At 30.6% G+C, this 19,488-nt stretch overlaps 1 protein-coding gene and 2 long non-coding RNA genes across 3 annotated transcripts; 2 read left to right on the top strand and 1 right to left on the bottom strand.

The window, feature by feature from the left end:
- Positions 1-4,014: 4,014 nt before the first annotated feature.
- Positions 4,015-5,649, top strand: LOC134204570 (uncharacterized). The gene is made up of 3 exons (XR_009977897.1): positions 4,015-4,112; positions 4,199-4,663; positions 4,728-5,649. It is a non-coding gene; the product is annotated as an uncharacterized LOC134204570 (long non-coding RNA).
- Positions 5,650-12,438: 6,789 nt separating this feature from the next.
- On the bottom strand, positions 12,439-14,667 carry LOC134204569 (uncharacterized). The gene is made up of 3 exons (XR_009977896.1): positions 13,517-14,667; positions 13,121-13,460; positions 12,439-12,584 (listed from the first exon to the last, which is right to left on the bottom strand). It is a non-coding gene; the product is annotated as an uncharacterized LOC134204569 (long non-coding RNA).
- A 170-nt stretch (positions 14,668-14,837) lies between these two features.
- On the top strand, positions 14,838-18,200 carry LOC134204568 (uncharacterized). The gene has a single exon (XM_062679375.1). The coding sequence runs from the start codon at positions 15,097-15,099 to the stop codon at positions 15,925-15,927; it is 831 nt and encodes a 276-aa protein (XP_062535359.1). The 5' UTR covers positions 14,838-15,096; the 3' UTR covers positions 15,928-18,200.
- Positions 18,201-19,488: the final 1,288 nt, after the last annotated feature.

Here is a 19,488-nt window from a genome sequence, read left to right on the forward strand (position 1 = left end):
TTACTTCACCATTACAAATTTTCCAATCAGCCAACAATCCAATACATCTGAGCAATAATATCAATCAATGCAAACTACCATTCAATCAAAGAAACCCATTCAATCATATCAAATAAATCTATTTAATCAGTTAAAGTGGCCAAATAATATACGATAATACGCCAAATGTTGAATAGTTGAATATCTTCGCCAATTGTTGAATGCACGTGCATTTCTTATTCAACATTTGGCAGTTTCCCTTAATTCATTTAAAACAATTCATTCAGTCAAAGTAATAAAATCTCAACTAATCAAAGCAATCCAATAAGTCGAACCAGTCCATACAATCAAATCAACCCAAACACTCAGAACACCTCAACCAATCAAAGAGCAAGCAAGCAAGTCAAAGCCAGGTCAAAGCAATGCACTACGTCAAATCATTCAGTCAATGCAACCAACTCATACAATCAAATCAATTGAATTAATCAAATCAATCCATAGTTGATTGAATGCAACCCAAAGAGAGCAATTGAACTAATCAAAGGAATCCAACCAATCAAATGGTTTGATTTGGTTAATTTGCAATCCAATGAACCAAATCAAACCATTCGATTAGAGGAACCAAAAATCTTGCAATCCATTCTAACACAACAATCCAATCAGTCAAATCAATCCAATCAATCAAAGCATGAATCAAATTCAAATAAAATTAAGATTGTATTAATATTAAACCATAATAAAATTAAAATAAATCGAAAGTACTTATCGTGTGTGAACGGCAACTCCATTATACCCATTTCTGTCGCTGAAGTATCTTATCGTGGAGTACAAATTGATTTTCATATCCGTTGACACTATCAGCATTCAAACAGAAAGTTGTTTCTCAAACATCCGGGAGCTTCGTTGAAACTTAATCGCTTGAATAGACAAAATATCCTCTTTCGAACCAACGTGTAAACTTCGTTCTTTGGTTGTGGACATTCTCGAGACATCCTTGCACTCGCTGATAGATTCCTAAGAAGTCCATCGTATTCAAATTCCAAGGACCTTCTGAAGATCTAACGCAAAACGTACTGTTCAGCAATAGAGTTAGGCATATGCCTTCCGTGTGGTAATCTGATCGATTTCGTCGTCACTTGAATAAGAAACATATTTCCCTTTAATGCGTCCAACCAAATTAATCTTATCCACGAGATAGCTGCGTTTTGTTCCGAACCGTATAAGACCACCATCTTGCAGGACTGATTGGACAGCGATACGTCTGTAATAGGATAAATAATGATTTGTAGTACAACTTAATGAAAATAAAAAATACAATCACATTACTTGGAACGTATTAACGGGTTCATATAGAAATACCAATGCCGGATCGTATTCATGTAAACGATGAATGTTAATCAGCGCTTCCTACTCCTTTAGTTTAATCCCAGAATTGGAACTTTATAGCGTTCAACTGTGCAGATATACTGGTCAGCGGCTTAAATTCAGTCTCGTGCCTTTATTTGTTCTTTCGAAAACCACCACACTTGGACTATTTATTTAGCACCTCCAAACGTCGTCTATCTTAATCCACCATCACAATCGTCGTATATCTGGATCCAGTTGCACAACGAATAGTCCCGTATCCAGGAAGCTGGTGCGTGCGACATCCGATACGTCACGGCGAATTCGTTAATGAAAGTAACGTAACACAAATATATGGCAACTTAATCTTCTTCTAGAAACGAACCAGTCCAATAGATATGAATTCCATATTCAGCAGCGAACTTCCCGAATTAAGCTGAGTGGCGTCACTCGCTTTTATCCCGGAAAAAACAATATTTTGGGAAAATCCGGGGAAATTCTATTTTTTCTCCTTGCAACCGGCCGCGAAAACGAACTTCAACAAAAATGTCGACTTGTCAAAATTCTATAAAATTCGAAGCCAATGAGCCAGAGCGAGAAGCACCAATTCGAAATTTTGTTTTTTAAATGATGTTGTTTTGTTTTTTTTACTCCTACAGCGTAAAATAAACGTCAAACTCATTTTCGATCAAAAAGAAGAAGTTTCTTTTCGCCCTGGCTTGATTCATCAAGGGCGACGCTGAGAGGGTTAAAATGCACGGGGACCAAAATCCGGCGGAAAATTTTCCTGAGGTAAAGCGAGGGTGCGACACATCCAGATTGACGATTCGATGCTTTTTGGGTTCATTCACAAATTACATAACGCGAAATTTGACCATTTTCAACCCCTACCCACCCCATCGTAACGTTTTTTGTATGGAAGGGTTCTGAAATTTGTATGGGCCGTAACGCTCTGGCAGGTACCCTCCCACCCCCTAAAGCGTTAAGTAATTTGTGAATGGGCCCTTTTGATATCTAGCACTTTATTAGATATTTATGAGATTTTTTAGATCAGTGTATTTTTATTACACTGTGCCGCCAAAGTACTCTTTAATGGGTAAAAAAGTACCCATTATGAAGTTAAATAGTTCAACTCATTAAAAGAGTAAACATCGTTTACTCATTAATGAGTAAACAACTTGTACGTCAAAAAAACGAGTAAATTTCACCCATTATTAGAAAAAGTTTTTTGTTGACGGTGGGTAAAATTCACTCTTTATTATTTTGAAAATCGCTAATAATAAAATCTACTCCAATTGTAATTCAATCATTAATTAAACAGTTGCCGAATATTTACATTAATTAAAATCGTTTTATTTCACCAATAATATTTAAATAATCCACATCTCCCAATGGCAGTACCGTCGAGAGTATCGCACCGCGAGAGCACTCTGTTTGCGGAAACAGGCTTCTCAAATTCAGCTGGTACATTTCGTAGAAATAATGCAACTTAACCTCCTCACTTAATTCCTCCGGCACTTCTTGGAACCATCGCGTATTTTCCCGGGTATTTAATTTAGAGGGCCAGCGATTACTTCAAAAGCTTCAATCGAACTCATCCATCGACGTTTTTCCGCAAAACCTAATGCTTTTCCGACAGCTGTCCGTGAAGATTGAAAAGTTTCCATTTGCTGAAATGAATATAAATAATATAAATTAAAACATACAAACGAAATTAAACTAAAATAATGCTCACTTTAACTTCAGTCAACTTTTCGTCGTAGATTTGTCGCTTAACTATTTTTTCACCCATTAATGGGTAAAACCGTTGAACTTGAAAGTGGACACAACTTACCCTCAATCAAAATTTTAAAAATACCCATTATTTTGACAGTTTCATATATTTAAAAAAATGGGTCCATTTTACTCTTTAATGAGTAATGCCGAGTTTACAGTGGATTTCTTTTGCTTCTATACACGCTTAGTTCAGTTTACCTATAAATAGGTACTTCATTCACCCATATTTGGGTGACTTATATACTACCTATAATATGGGTAAACTATACCAAGAAAATCGGTAGAATATACCAATATTGTAAAAGAAGTGGCGTTACTCAAATATGGGTAAGTTCGTTTACTCATATTTGGATGAAATAAAAAACATAAACAAAATGTTTTTCTGAACCTTAACATCACCCGAATATCAAGTTTGTTCTCTGAAAAACCCGGACTGAGTAAGAAAAAACCTGGTAAGTAATTAAATTAATCCGCAGCGATGAAGTGTTTTAATGTAATTCTTTTTGCTATTTAGGTAAAACGAACTAGGCTGCACCACAGTTAACCTTTAGCATCATGCGAAAGCCGGATGACTTTGGGATCGTTTCAACCGCTTTGGGAAGAAGGCTTGGGATGTGTTCTTTAGAAAATTTATATGCTATAGGATCCCGTGGAACCATCGAGGCAGTGAAAAGTACGGAAAAGTCTTCCGTACTAAACACTTTGTGCTGGTTCTGGACCTACCAATTGGCCGAGTGATTGTCGCAGTTGGCCAACATCGAACTGACATAACCCACCCCAAATATAATGTTGCTTTTCGGAGGAGCATCACCAGCTGACCAGTTGTGACATGGATTGAACGCATTTCGTATGGTATTTCCAAACTAATCCCATTATTCAAAACATTGTTTAATGGTCGACGACTTTTGTTTTTTTAGACTCCGAGCAAAAACTGTTCGGACCGGGGCCCAACATGACTGGATCTTAGGAGCATGTCATAATTTGCACAGGAAGCTAATCCGGCGTTCATTCGGGTGAGTATTTTTTTACTGGAAATTGTTTTTGGACTCTTTATTTCAGCGAAGCATAAATTTTTTTTTTTCATTCTCGTCGTTTACAGGTGCAGTATTCTTGAAAGAAGATGCCGCCGGATTTCAATCAGCGTAATACAATCGGAAGGGTAAATAAGTCGGAAGCAAAGGATCATCAATATCTTTAACGATTTTTGCTGGAACAACTTCAATGCGGTGCGGAAAAATTACAAGGAGAAAAGAATCTATGGTTTGAAAAACCCTAAGATATAATTTCGATGGAGCTAATCAGCCGGATTCCCGTTGAGTTAAGAGCAGGCTAAGAGAAAAGGAAACTGCGTGCGACATCAACAGCGATCGGTGAGTGCCGGATTATATCCAAGATTGGATGGATTTATCGAAGGAGGAGACAGACACGGATTTGTTCAAGAATGAAGGTTTGCAACGGAAACAAGCACGTGGGAGCAAAACGGAGTGCTGTTATTCTCGTATCAAGAGTTAATTCTCTAGCCGATGCTGCTGCTGGAATACAATCGAAGATTTGGATTTGAAGGGTAGGTTATTCAGTTAAAATTTTATTCTTTAAAATTATAATAATGAATTTCATATTGGTTTTAGATATTTTCCTCCGTTCTTGTGTCTGGTGCGTTTGATGTCTGTATGTTCCTGAGGCCCGGAATTGCATTCCGTCAAACTTGGTTCATTGATTTGTCGTCAAGCCTGTGACCCGAGACCTGCTGCTGTCGACATGTGATTCACCATTCGGATCTGATACATATTCTGCACTGTGTTGATGCTGCTACCGTGCTACCAAAATTATTTCGGTCTTGGATTCGGTATTACATGGAGCCATTCTTCCAGTCACTTGTGTTCAGGGACGAGAACGGTTGACATTTCTTTTTATCATTCATTCTGCCACGCAGTCACAGAAAAACAAAACCACGGCAGCCGCAGCAGCAGCCACGACCAAGCAGACGACAGTCAGCACATGATTTTATTATTTTCTCTCCCTTTTCTCTAATGTTTCTGTACGCTCATTTCACGACGTATGACTGTTTTAGGTGGTAAATGATTATTTCATTATTCCTTGGTCGTTTTAGAGACTAGAACTAATGAATTAGTACCAACGGCTAGCATTCTTTCTAGGCTTTGCACCACAGGCAATTAAACTCGATTTTGTTCCTTGTTCGCGCTGCGCACGAACCAAAACAAAAAAATCTCATGCAAATGCTGACCGCACCGACGGCTCGACTATCACGCAGCAGCAAAAAAACAGTTTGCCTCATCGACAAAAAAATGTCACAATGAGGCGTACATTTTTTTTTGAAAACGGTTTCGGTTTGTGCGGGGTGTGAAATTTGACCGGATAAAATGTAAACATTCGCATAATCACAGTGTTTTACTGTACATTTCCCAACACTGCTTGTGTTTCAATTGTTGGGTAACTTTTTTCTGTTACTAAGGAAACGCCAACATAATTTAAAAAAGCTAATGAAATTTTATACATGATTTTATTAAATTAATAAAATAATATGATACGACTTTTTGTTACAATGATATACAAAATATTTTATTTCATACAAAAATTGTAGATCCAAAACAAAAAGATTCACCCATATCTGAGTAAATTTCAATTTAATTTTAATAGAAACACACCATTTCTAATTTAATTTTAATTTAATTTTACCTCAAATATGGGTAACTAATTTTAATTTAAAATTCTGCATGGCACTTTCAATTGAACTCACCCAAACAGTTCACTTTTACCTCATTTTACTCACTCTAATTTCACTAATTCTTATTTTCACTTAATTTCAATTCTAATTTTAATTTAATTTTACCTCATTTAATTTTTTACTTACTCATTCTTAATTTTAATTTATTCATTTAATTCATTTTTACTTCAATTTACCTCATTCTTTACCTCACTTTACTTAATTTCACTTTATCATTTCACTTCACTTTAATTTACCTCTAATTTACCTTTAATTTACACTTTCTTTACTTGGCTTCACTTAATTTAATTTTAATTACTCACTTTAATTTCATTTCACCTACAATTTTACTCACTTTACTTTACCTCATTCTTACTCAATTTCATTCTTACTCACTTTACCTAATTTTACCTCACTCACTTTACTCTACCTCACTAATTTTACTTGGCCTCAATTTTTTACTTCAATCACCTCTTAATTTCACTTCACTTTACTCACCACTTTAATTTATTTCATTTTTAATTTCAATTTTACCTCATTTCAATTTTAATTTCACTTTTTATTCTTAATTTTACTCACTCACTTTAATTTAATTTTACCTTTAATTTCACTTCACCTCATTCTTAATTTTTACTTAATTAATTTTTACTTAATTTCAATTTCACTTAATTACCTAATTTACTCACTTCAATTTTACTCACTTCACACTCATTTAATTTAATTTCACTCATTCTTAATTTAATTTACCTCATCTTAATTTTCACTAATTTTACTCACTTCACTACTAATTTTACTAATTTTACTCACTTTGACCTCTATTCTTAATTTCACTCACTTGACCTCAATTTTTACTCACCTTTAATTTCACTCTTTTTACCTCATTTACTTGGCTCTCACCTCTTACTTACTCACTTTACTCATTTCAATTTCACTCACTTTACTTTAATTTCACTTTACCTCATTCTTTAATTTTCTCACTTTAATTCTCATTTTACCTTTAATTTAATTAATTCACCTCTAATTCTCACTTTACTCACTTTCACTCTTAATTACTCAATCTTACTTTTACCTCACTTTTTACCTCTGACCTTTAATTTTACTTTACCTCACTTCACTTTACCTCACTTTACTCACTCACTTCACTTCACTTTACTTAATTTACCCCACTTTCTTAATTTCACTTAATTCTTGACTTATTTCACTCACTTCACTCATTTCACTTTCATTTTACCTCACTTTCACTCACTTCACCATTCTTTAATTAATTTAATTCTAATTTTACCTTCATTCACTTACTCAATTTTACCCCACCTTAATTTACCCCACTCACTCATCTCACTCACTTTACTTAATTTCACTTGCCTTAATTTCACTCTTTAATTTCACTTTACCTTAATTTTACTTAATTTTACCTCACTTAATTTACCTCTAATTTCATTCTTACTCATTTAATTTTACTTAATTTTACCCTCATTCTTAATTTCAATTTCACTCACTAATTGACTCACCTTTACTTAATTAATTTTAATTACTACTTTAATTTCATTTTACTACTCTATTCTCACTCATTGACTCATTCTTTAATTTCATTTTACTTACTTTACCTCACTCACTCACTCTAATTTTACCTCACTTAATTTTCACTTTCACTTTACTCACTTCACTCACTCTAATTTTAATTTCACCTTTTAATTAATTCTTCACTTTCACTCTTACCTCACTTACTAATTTCACTTCACTTACTTTACCTCATTTCACTTTTCACCACTCACCTCATTCTGACTCACTCTTACCTCACCTTACCTCACTTCTCATTCTACCTTAATTTCACTCACGCACCTCACTCACCACTTCAATTTTACCTCACTTCACTCACTCACCTCACTTCACTCACTCTAATTTCATTTAATTTCAATTTCACTCAATTTTACTTCACCTCACTCACTTCATCTAATTTACTCACTTAATTTCACTTCACTTACTCATTTCACCCCACTTTAATTTCACTCACTCACTCACTCAATTTCACTCACTCACTTAATTTTAATTTCACTCAATTTCATTCTTACCCTAATTTTACCTACTCACTTTAATTTAATTTTACTTAATTTCACTTACTTAATTTCACTCAATTTTACTTTAATTTTACCTCACTTTAATTTCACTTTTTAATTCACTCACTCTCATCTTTACCTCACTTGGCCTAATTTTACCACTTTACCTCATTTTACTTAATTTCACTCACTCATTTTAACTTTAATTTACTTCACCTCACTCATTTTTAATTTCACTCTACACTCAATTTTTCACTTCACCTTCATTCTCACTTCATTCTAATTTCACCATTCTCACTCACTCTCACTCACTCATCACTTTAATTTCTCACTCACTCACCTCACTTTACTTACCTCACTTCTCCACTCACTTGACTCACCTTCACTACTCACTTCACTCACCCACTCACCTACTCTTGATCACTCACCTCACTCACTCTACTCTTAATTTTAATTTCACTCATTTTCATTCTACTCACTTTAATTTCACTTTACTTTACCCCACTTACTCACTTCACTAATTTCACTTTTACTCATTTCTTAATTTAATTTAATTTATAATTTTACTAATTGTTAATATTCTTAATTTTAGGATGACAGCTGAATGTACTCATTTACCACTTTACCCATCACTGCAGTCATTCTAATTTTAATTTAATTTATGCATCTGTTCAGATCTTACTTCATGTCTCATTTCTTACCTTATCGTTAGTGAGATTTTAGTTCTTTAATTAGAATCAGGTTACATCATGTTGGGCGTTAGAGTAACCTTGTTTGCTGGGATGTGCACTTTTTCGAGATTATACACGCTTAGTTCAGTTTACCCAAACATGGGTGAAGAGTACCTATAATCGCCAAAAAGTGCACATACGTACCCAGCAAACAAGGTTACTCTAACTTGACCCTAACATGAGTGTAACCTGTTAGAAAGTTACTCTAATTTTCTCACTAACGTTAGGGTAAAATGAGACTAAAATTAGACAGATCTGCAACACTTTTGTTAGATATGTTTATGTAAGTTGCATAATTTAATCTAACCTGTTAGCCTCACTTTAGTATAACGTTAGCAATGTTTCGCAGTGAGCGGTTAGGGAGTTGTGAGGGTTGTTTTGAAAGGGCTTTTATGCTGATTTATTTATCTAGTTGTCATCCGAGGCAGAATGTACATAATATACATAACTGCCTCGAGTAACAGATGAATGTAAATAAATTATCAATAAAAATCGTCTTAGAAATTTTCTGTATTTACCAAAATATTTGTTATACATTTAGATTAACCACATTTAGCTTAATTAAGGTAATGTATTATGGAATTATAATTTTATTATATATTATATATTATATATTATATATTTATTATAATAAAAATTAAATTAAATTAAATTAAAATTAAATTAAAATTAAATTAAAATTAAATTAAAATTAAATTAAAATTAAATTAAAATTAAATTAAAATTAAATTAAAATTAAATTAAAATTAAATTAAAATTAAATTAAAATTAAATTAAAATTAAATTAAAATTAAATTAAAATTAAATTAAAATTAAATTAAAATTAAATTAAAATTAAATTAAAATTAAATTAAAATTAAATTAAAAATTAAATTAAAATTAAATTAAAATTAAATTAAAATTAAATTAAAATTAAATTAAAATTAAATTAAAATTAAATTAAAATTAAATTAAAATTAAATTAAAATTAAATTAAAATTAAATTAAAATTAAATTAAAATTAAATTAAAATTAAATTAAAATTAAATTAAAATTAAATTAAAATTAAATTAAAATTAAATTAAAATTAAATTAAAATTAAATTAAAATTAAATTAAAATTAAATTAATATTAAATTAAAATTAAATTAAAATTAAATTAAAATTAAATTAAAATTAAATTAAAATTAAATTAAAATTAAATTAAAATTAAATTAAAATTAAATTAAAATTAAATTAAAATTAAATTAAAATTAAATTAAAATTAAATTAAAATTAAATTAAAATTAAATTAAAATTAAATTAAAATTAAATTAAAATTAAATTAAAATTAAATTAAAATTAAATTAAAATTAAATTAAAATTAAAATTAAAATTACAAAAAAAAATAAATTAAAATTAAAATAAAAATAAATACAAATTAAATTAAAATTAAATTAAAATTAAATTAAAATTAAATTAAAATTAAATTAAAATTAAATTAAAATTAAATTAAAATTAAATTAAAATTAAATTAAAATTAAATTAAAATTAAATTAAAATTAAATTAAAATTAAATTAAAATTAAATTAAAATTAAATTAAAATTAAATTAAAATTAAATTAAAATTAAATTAAAATTAAATTAAAATTAAATTAAAAATTAAATTAAAATTAAATTAAAATTAAATTAAAATTAAATTAAAATTAAATTAAAATTAAATTAAAATTAAATTAAAATTAAATTAAAATTAAATTAAAATTAAAATTAAAATTAAATTAAAATTAAATTAAAATTAAATTAAAATTAAATTAAAATTAAATTAAATTAAATTAAAATTAAATTAAAATTAAATTAAAATTAAATTAAAATTAAATTAAAATTAAATTAAAATTAAATTAAAATTAAATTAAAATTAAATTAAAATTAAATTAAAATTAAATTAAAAATTAAATTAAAATTAAATTAAAATTAAATTAAAATTAAATTAAATTAAATTAAATTAAAATTAAATTAAAATTAAATTAAAATTAAATTAAAATTAAATTAAATTAAATTAAAATTAAATTAAAATTAAATTAAAATTAAATTAAAATTAAATTAAAATTAAATTAAAATTAAATTAAAATTAAATTAAAATTAAATTAAAATTAAATTAAAATTAAATTAAAATTAAATTAAAATTAAATTAAAATTAAATTAAAATTAAATTAAAATTAAATTAAAATTAAATTAAAATTAAATTAAAATTAAATTAAAATTAAATTAAAATTAAATTAAAATTAAATTAAAATTAAATTAAAATTAAATTAAAATTAAATTAAAATTAAATTAAAATTAAATTAAAATTAAATTAAAATTAAATTAAAATTAAATTAAAATTAAATTAAAATTAAATTAAAATTAAATTAAAATTAAATTAAAATTAAATTAAAATTAAATTAAAATTAAATTAAAATTAAATTAAAATTAAATTAAAATTAAATTAAAATTAAATTAAAATTAAATTAAAATTAAATTAAAATTAAATTAAAATTAAATTAAAATTAAATTAAAATTAAATTAAAATTAAATTAAAATTAAATTAAAATTAAATTAAAATTAAATTAAAATTAAATTAAAATTAAATTAAAATTAAATTAAAATTAAATTAAAATTAAATTAAAATTAAATTAAAATTAAATTAAAATTAAATTAAAATTAAATTAAAATTAAATTAAAATTAAATTAAAATTAAATTAAAATTAAATTAAAATTAAATTAAAATTAAATTAAAATTAAATTAAAATTAAATTAAAATTAAATTAAAATTAAATTAAAATTAAATTAAAATTAAATTAAAATTAAATTAAAATTAAATTAAAATTAAATTAAAATTAAATTAAAATTAAATTAAAATTAAATTAAAATTAAATTAAAAATTAAATTAAAATTAAATTAAAATTAAATTAAAATTAAATTAAAATTAAATTAAAATTAAATTAAAATTAAATTAAAATTAAATTAAAATTAAATTAAATTAAATTAAAATTAAATTAAAATTAAATTAAAATTAAATTAAAATTAAATTAAAATTAAATTAAAATTAAATTAAAATTAAATTAAAATTAAATTAAAATTAAATTAAAATTAAATTAAAATTAAATTAAAATTAAATTAAAATTAAATTAAAATTAAATTAAAATTAAATTAAAATTAAATTAAAATTAAATTAAAAATTAAAATTAAAATTAAATTAAATTAAATTAAATTAAAATTAAATTAAAATTAAATTAAAATTAAATTAAAATTAAATTAAAATTAAATTAAAATTAAATTAAAATTAAATTAAAATTAAATTAAAATTAAATTAAAATTAAATTAAAATTAAATTAAAATTAAATTAAAATTAAATTAAAATTAAATTAAAATTAAATTAAAATTAAATTAAAATTAAATTAAAATTAAATTAAAATTAAATTAAAATTAAATTAAAATTAAATTAAAATTAAATTAAAATTAAATTAAAATTAAATTAAAATTAAATTAAAATTAAATTAAAATTAAATTAAAATTAAATTAAAATTAAATTAAAATTAAATTAAAATTAAATTAAAATTAAATTAAAATTAAATTAAAATTAAATTAAAATTAAATTAAAATTAAATTAAAATTAAATTAAAATTAAATTAAAATTAAATTAAAATTAAATTAAAATTAAATTAAAATTAAATTAAAATACCAGTAGTCGTCTTCAGCCAGTGCAAATTACTCGCATTGATACCATTACGAACAACTGTTTTGGGTATGTTCAACTGAAATTATGCACATGCCGTTGCATCACACATTGAGTTTTGAGAAGTGTAGAAAGGCCTCTATCCATCGACCTGAGATCCCTTTAATCCAACAACAAAACTCTTCACTAAACTAATACTATCCTGCGTATCTTGGGTGTATCCATCTTCATGCACTATTCCATCGTCAGGCTGACTGCGCCCGTCTCCAGGATCGTGGCTTCTCAGGATGCAACCAGCGTGACCTAGAAAATAGAAAAGAATCCAGTTTGAGAAATCATATCATGTGCTCAAACCCCACCAAAAGCACTAGGGTAAGGGAGGTATTTTGGACCACCATTTCGACGGCTCATATTTTGGACCACTGAGTGCAAATTCTTCTTGGTGGTCCAAAATAAGAGCCCCGGCAAAGGTGGTCCGAAATACATCCTTCACCCTATCAACCCATATGGAATTCACAGGAATAAATCTCAGATAATATCATAGAGTAAACACCATAGTAATTTTTAGAGAAATTGACAGGAAATCGCAATGGAGTTCATGGAAGTATTGATGGGCAAACGGATCTGGATATCCCAGAGATATTTTTTGTGAAAAATTCACAGAAGCACTGCTGGAGGTATTTATTTCAGTATTTATAGAGAAATACCTTTTGAGTCTATCAATAATCAATAATCGAAACCCAGCAAATGTGGGACAGATATACGATTTTAGTATAGAGATAAGATTCATGTCTGATTACAATATTACCTCAATAATTTCACACCAAGCCATCACTTACCGGAACGAACTCGAATTCATTCTGCGCAGCAGTTTTTCCTGCCTCAGCCAACCGTCGCGTCGTTTTTTCGCTTCACGACGAGACTTTTCCACTTCGGTGCATTGACGCATTCAATTTTTTGTCGCATTGCTTTCGCTCCTGTAGAAACGAGGTCATTCTCGGCCATCGACCACCGTTTTTACAAGCGCCGGTCTCAAAAGTCCATCTTTATGCACTTAAGCAACGATAGCCATGAAATATTTCTGGTGCAGTTCATACGATTCTCTGTCCAGCAGCTGTCCACAGCAGCTTCTATGGCCTACTCCCGAAAAAACCGCAAAATTCAGGTGCACTATCGAATCTAAAAGAAAATAAATTAAAATTGCTGTTCAAACTAAAACAAAAATTACGTATTACTTTTCCATGATTACTGGCGTATACCTGAGATGCAGTACCATCAAGACGATCAAGACTTGATCCAGAAACAAAACGCATTTTCTTTTTTCTTTGTTTTGAGCTGTCAGCAAGTCAGCATAGCGCGAAAAAAAGAAAGATAACATAACATTTTTTATGTTTTATGTTACTTGAAGGGAAGCATAACTAACATACCCTAACCAGTGTCTAACCTCTAACTAAAAGTGCCTCTGGGTATTTATGGGTGAATCAGAATTTACCCATATTTGAGTACATGCCAATTTAAGAAATATTGGTAATGTTTACCTATTTATGGGTACTTTATTATAGGTGAAATTTACTCACATATGAGTGAACTTTTTTTGTTTTGGAATTAAAAATCGGATTGGATAAACAAATGCAAACAAGTGCAAATTTTCGTCGTTTTATATTTATTATCAGCTGGCAGCTTTTTGGCCTGCCTTTTTAATCAAATTTCAAAATATTAATATATTTACGATGTACAGCTTTTATCAACCCGTGTATTCGTTGTTGGACGTTGGGCTTTGGTTGCCGAAAGATTAAAATCACCCGATCGACGATACCAGAACTGGCGACGGCTAGATGATCAGCAGCAGCTTGGAGTCAGTAAGCGTTAACCGCAGCACCTGCTAGTTAACCGGGTCACCTGCTAGCCTGCTCCGCAGTAGCCGTGTAGGGATCTATTAGGATGCTGAAAGCTTGGCTAGAAGTACGGTAAAAAATCCGTTCCGTCATCACCACAAGTGCAAAGACCTAAAAATGTTTTCTAAATCAAAATAAAAACTAAATTATGTTATACCGCAGACAGACGTTCAAGCTCGATCAATCAACATGTGTAAAAAACATGGCGACCATGTTAGCAAGTGGCAATAAGCAACCAGGTGGCGCCACTGAGCCAACAGAGCAGATGTCAAAAGTTTGTTTTGTTTTGATTTTGTTTTTTGCACTTTTCAAAATAAGCACTGTTTCAAATGGGCCGGAAGTGTGAATTTTATTTTTGTGGAAATCATCAAGGTATTCCAGGGAAACTAGGAAAGGTCTCTTTCTACAGTTTTCCCAAAAACCAGGCACTGTAAGTAGTATCTCGTTATTGCTAACTTATATATGCAAATTTAATGCAATCGTTAGATGTTCCCTTTGGGTGGAGTCCTGCAATTCTCCAGAAGCTTCAGACGCTTTCAAAAGCCAGGGATATCACGCTTTCCTAAACAAAAACTTTGCTCTGATCATTTTTCATTGAGCTCTTTCCGGGATTCGACAAATAAAAATAAAGGGTGAGATACACGAATCAGTGAAATTTTATGAAGAATAACACATCAATGTAGTATCATTTCCGTTTCCACAGCCTAGTAGCTGGTGCTGTTCCCTCTTCACGCGCAAAAATCGGTTTTGAAAACCTTTCCGAAGATGTTCCGAAGAATGTTGTCGATGGTCGTGATTTCAGCTCAGAACCAAATGAAACGACTATTGAGTTCATCGATGGAGATGATGATTTCGCCAGATGGTTTCAATCAACGCAATCTAAACTATCTCCTGAAAAGGAACGAGACTCCAGAACTATTATGCAAGATCAACTTCACGGTGTTATGGAGATCCGACCTGATAATCATACCGGTACCGAAGATGAGGCGCCGCCGTTCCGTCAGTTCAGCGACAACCCAAATAAAAACATACCTCCTGTAGTATCATCCGAAACGTCGCTACGTCAAAGCCTTAAATCAAAGGAGCTAACCATAAAACTGCTCAAACAAAATATGAAATCTATTCGGCGCCAAATGTTCGTCCAAGACCAAACCAGCAAACGCCGATTGAATGCTTCCAACCGGTATAAAAAGCTGTTCTTTTCCTTGCGCAAAGAAATAAACGTTCTTAAAAAGAAGAAAAACGACAACGAAAAACTTGGAGAACAAGCCAGAAGAAATCCGATAATCCTTGATACTTTAAAAAATGCAATGCGTCACCCAAAAGCTCGACGATATCAACCAGAAACCAAAAAGTTTGCTTCTGGAGCATATCTAAGTGGACCACGAACTTATAGATTCGTTCGAAGATCAAAAAACTTTATTCTACCCCATAAAAGCACAGTTTACGGGTACAATAAGAGTATCCGCATTCTTCCCGGTTTGAACAAAACCATTCTTATGCGAATGAAGTGTAAAGCTCGATTCATTAAGCCTAAGAGAGATAAGTTGGTCATGGTTTGCTTGGATGGGATGTCTGTCAAACCTGAATTAACGTATTGTGCAAAATCAGACATATTCTATGGATTTCCATTTGATGGCACTGAACGTAAAATTGAAAAAAATAATCCTCAGAGACTGGCAACTGAAGCGGTGGTAATGATGACATCCGGAATATACAGTCGATTCAAACAGGTAACTAAACTCGTTTGACGTATTTTTAATATTTTTTCCAAAAACTGAACCAGTAACTTGTAGCCTGTAGGATATTTACTTGCACATAACAGCCTTGGAAGTCACGTGCAGATGAAATTTGTTGAGAAGAGTGTTATGGCAATCAGAAAGATCGGGCTGATACCAATAGCCCTTGTGATGGATCAGTGCACAACGAATCAAAAAATGATCCGTGAAGCTGGCGCCACCCATGCCGATCCTCTAATCAACATAGGCGGTGAAGATATTGCCGTTCTATACGACACGCCTCATCTGTTGAAAAACACGCGGAATGCTTTATTAAAGCACAATGCAGTGTTCGAAGGTGGAATAGCTTCTTTTCAGCATATAAAAGAATTATATGACACTGACGTAACTTCTTCTCTACGGCTGGTTCCAAAATTGAATCACAAATGTATAACATTACCACCTTTCACAAAAATGAACGTACCTCTGGCAACACGTACGTTAAGTGAATCAACATCAATCGCGATAAAACATTATGTTGAAACAGAGGAACTGTGTGGTGAAGCTTTACAAACAGCAGCATTTGTTGAATTCCACGACAAACTTTTCGACACCTTCAACTCAAAAGAACGCTACGCGGCCTCAATCGGAAAAGTATGTTTTTTTTAAATAATTATCTAACGATACTAACTATACTTTCTATGTATTTGTGTCTCTTGTTAGCCATACAGAACGCCAATCACCGAAAATTCTTTCCACGTCGATTTTCTTAGGCACGCAAAGGAAATTCTTGGTAATATGTATTACACCACAAATGAATGCTTCGATATTAGAAAAGTAAGATGCTTTAAAAATTTAGAGGTTTTTTTTTTCAATAATACATTTTTCTAGGCGAAAGAAGAAGCGAAGAAGCTAACAGCTGCCCAAAGAATCCCTGCTTACCTAAAAGGTTTCATAGGCAATATCAACGCACTTTTGTGGATATGGGAAAAATTGAGAACCAAATATGCCTGTAACTACATGTGCACGAATTCATTCTGCCAGGATTGTTTGGAAAACTTTTTTTCTGAGATTCGAAGACGTTGTGGATTTAACGATGCTCCTAATACATTCCAGTTTAGCAGCGCATTCAAATATGCTATGTTAACTGTCGCAAACGAGGTCTTCGATGAAGGTAAAAATTGTGAAAACGACGGTCGGCAGCCAATGCTCAACGAGGAGGATCTCGTGGAAACGGATACACATATTGAAGAATCACCCTCATTCAAAAACGAGCCGCTAGATCAAAACATCCCTTTGATAGCTCAGAAAAAGGATCTAAATGCTTTGGTTTACATCCTTGGAATTGCCATTTCCAAATTGTCACACGAAAAATGCCGTGCGAAATTGAAGGCGGTGCAAGATGTTGAGTACTTGAACAATGAGGACTATTCATTTTCAAAACTAAAGGCTCAAACAAGAGATATGCATATGCCCAATAATACCCTCTATTCTATCGGATTACTAGCGTTTGCTGCTTTCAAACAAAAATTCAAGAAATTTTTATTCGAGAACAGAAAGAATGTTAAAACGCGCCTAAAACAGTGTATTATATACGAGTCACTCGGAAAATCAATTTGCAGGCCATGCTTTAACAGGCTAATTGATTTTATTTTCAATACGCTCATTCAATCTTTCTTGCGAGAAAATAGAAACAGAAACAAAGTGGCTGAAAATAACAAACGTAAAATGAAGCGTAATCGAAAAGCTATCCGTATGAATTTGCCCCAGGAATAAATTCGATGTATTCAAAAGTCGAAGAATCAATAAATATTTAGAGTTACGATTCAATTCTTTTTTAATTGTAATCTGCAAAACAGACAGTTTTTATTTCATTGATCGTACTAAATTACATGTATGATAAAAAAAATGTGAAGCCCTTCGTTGGGCGGGAAATAATGACGAGCGTCTAGACTGCACGTTTTGTTTTTCTTTTCCAACGACGAAATACTCTCGCGAGCTCTCACGTAGGTGCCGCCCAACGTCTTTTACAATTGAGCCTGCAATTAAGAAAAAAGGGAAGTCAGTTTTCCTTTGCGTAACAAGAAAAACAAACAACGAATACTAGATCCGCTAGATCCTTATCCTAGTTTAACTTGTACAGTAACACCAGGATAATAATACAGGCCCTAAATATCTTCTATGGCTATCTGAAACAGCATTTGTAACCTGGATGTACTATAAAATATTACTTCAGTTGGGAGAGAAGTCCATTTAATACTATATCAAGAAAAAATACAGTGAAGTGATTCAAATGGGACACTGAACAAAAGTTATTCTACACACATTACTAGACCATTTTCAAACTAGTAGTCACTAACGCTGTTCCAGTATTTTGATGGCAATCGGTCAATTCAACTAAGTTCTCGAAAACAACTTGCTACATACCTGCAAAGTTAAACCACCAATTTAATTGGTTCGTGATAAGAAGCTTCCACGGAATAATTATTGTCCACTTCCACCTATAGTCCCTGATGCTTCTTCCTATGTTTGTGGCCGGTGCCTTTTTAAACGGTGTTTTCCGCTGAACTTTGCCTGAAGTCGATTGGGTTTGCGTAAAACACAACCTGAAAAAGGAATGCTGCGTTAGTATAATTTTTAGCTCGTAATGCTTTGGGTTTTCTCTATTGTAACACTTAACTACACTGTATTTCATTACTATACTTACGTTAAAACATATGTGGGGTGAAATATTGGATATTTCCGAGATATTTCAAGCGAAAGCACACACTAAAGGAACGAATGACTCCGGTGCGAACGATTGTTATTGTTTTGCTTTTTCGATCGGTGGGTGGTAAATAGGGTGGTGGATGAGACGGCGAGTGAATCTGTCAGTTTTCATGTAGCAATAAGTTGCATAGGCGGCGCTAGTATCCAAGGTGATTTCAACGTATTTTAATTTGAAAATTTACACAAGAAAAACGAAAATGTTTATATGAACATAAACGTCTGTCTGCGGTTAGATGTTCCCTTTGGGTGGAGTCCTGCAATTCTCCAGAAGCTTCAGACGCTTTCAAAAGCCAGGGATATCACGCTTTCCTAAACAAAAAACTTTGCTCTGATCATTTTTCATTGAGCTCTTTCCGGGATTCGACAAATAAAAATAAAGGGTGAGATACACGAATCAGTGAAATTTTATGAAGAATAACACATCAATGTAGTATCATTTCCGTTTCCACAGCCTAGTAGCTGGTGCTGTTCCCTCTTCACGCGCAAAAATCGGTTTTGAAAACCTTTCCGAAGATGTTCCGAAGAATGTTGTCGATGGTCGTGATTTCAGCTCAGAACCAAATGAAACGACTATTGAGTTCATCGATGGAGATGATGATTTCGCCAGATGGTTTCAATCAACGCAATCTAAACTATCTCCTGAAAAGGAACGAGACTCCAGAACTATTATGCAAGATCAACTTCACGGTGTTATGGAGATCCGACCTGATAATCATACCGGTACCGAAGATGAGGCGCCGCCGTTCCGTCAGTTCAGCGACAACCCAAATAAAACATACCTCCTGTAGTATCATCCGAAACGTCGCTACGTCAAAGCCTTAAATC

This window comes from Armigeres subalbatus, unplaced genomic scaffold, assembly GCF_024139115.2.
Source record: "Armigeres subalbatus isolate Guangzhou_Male unplaced genomic scaffold, GZ_Asu_2 Contig709, whole genome shotgun sequence".
NCBI lineage: Eukaryota > Metazoa > Arthropoda > Insecta > Diptera > Culicidae > Armigeres > Armigeres subalbatus.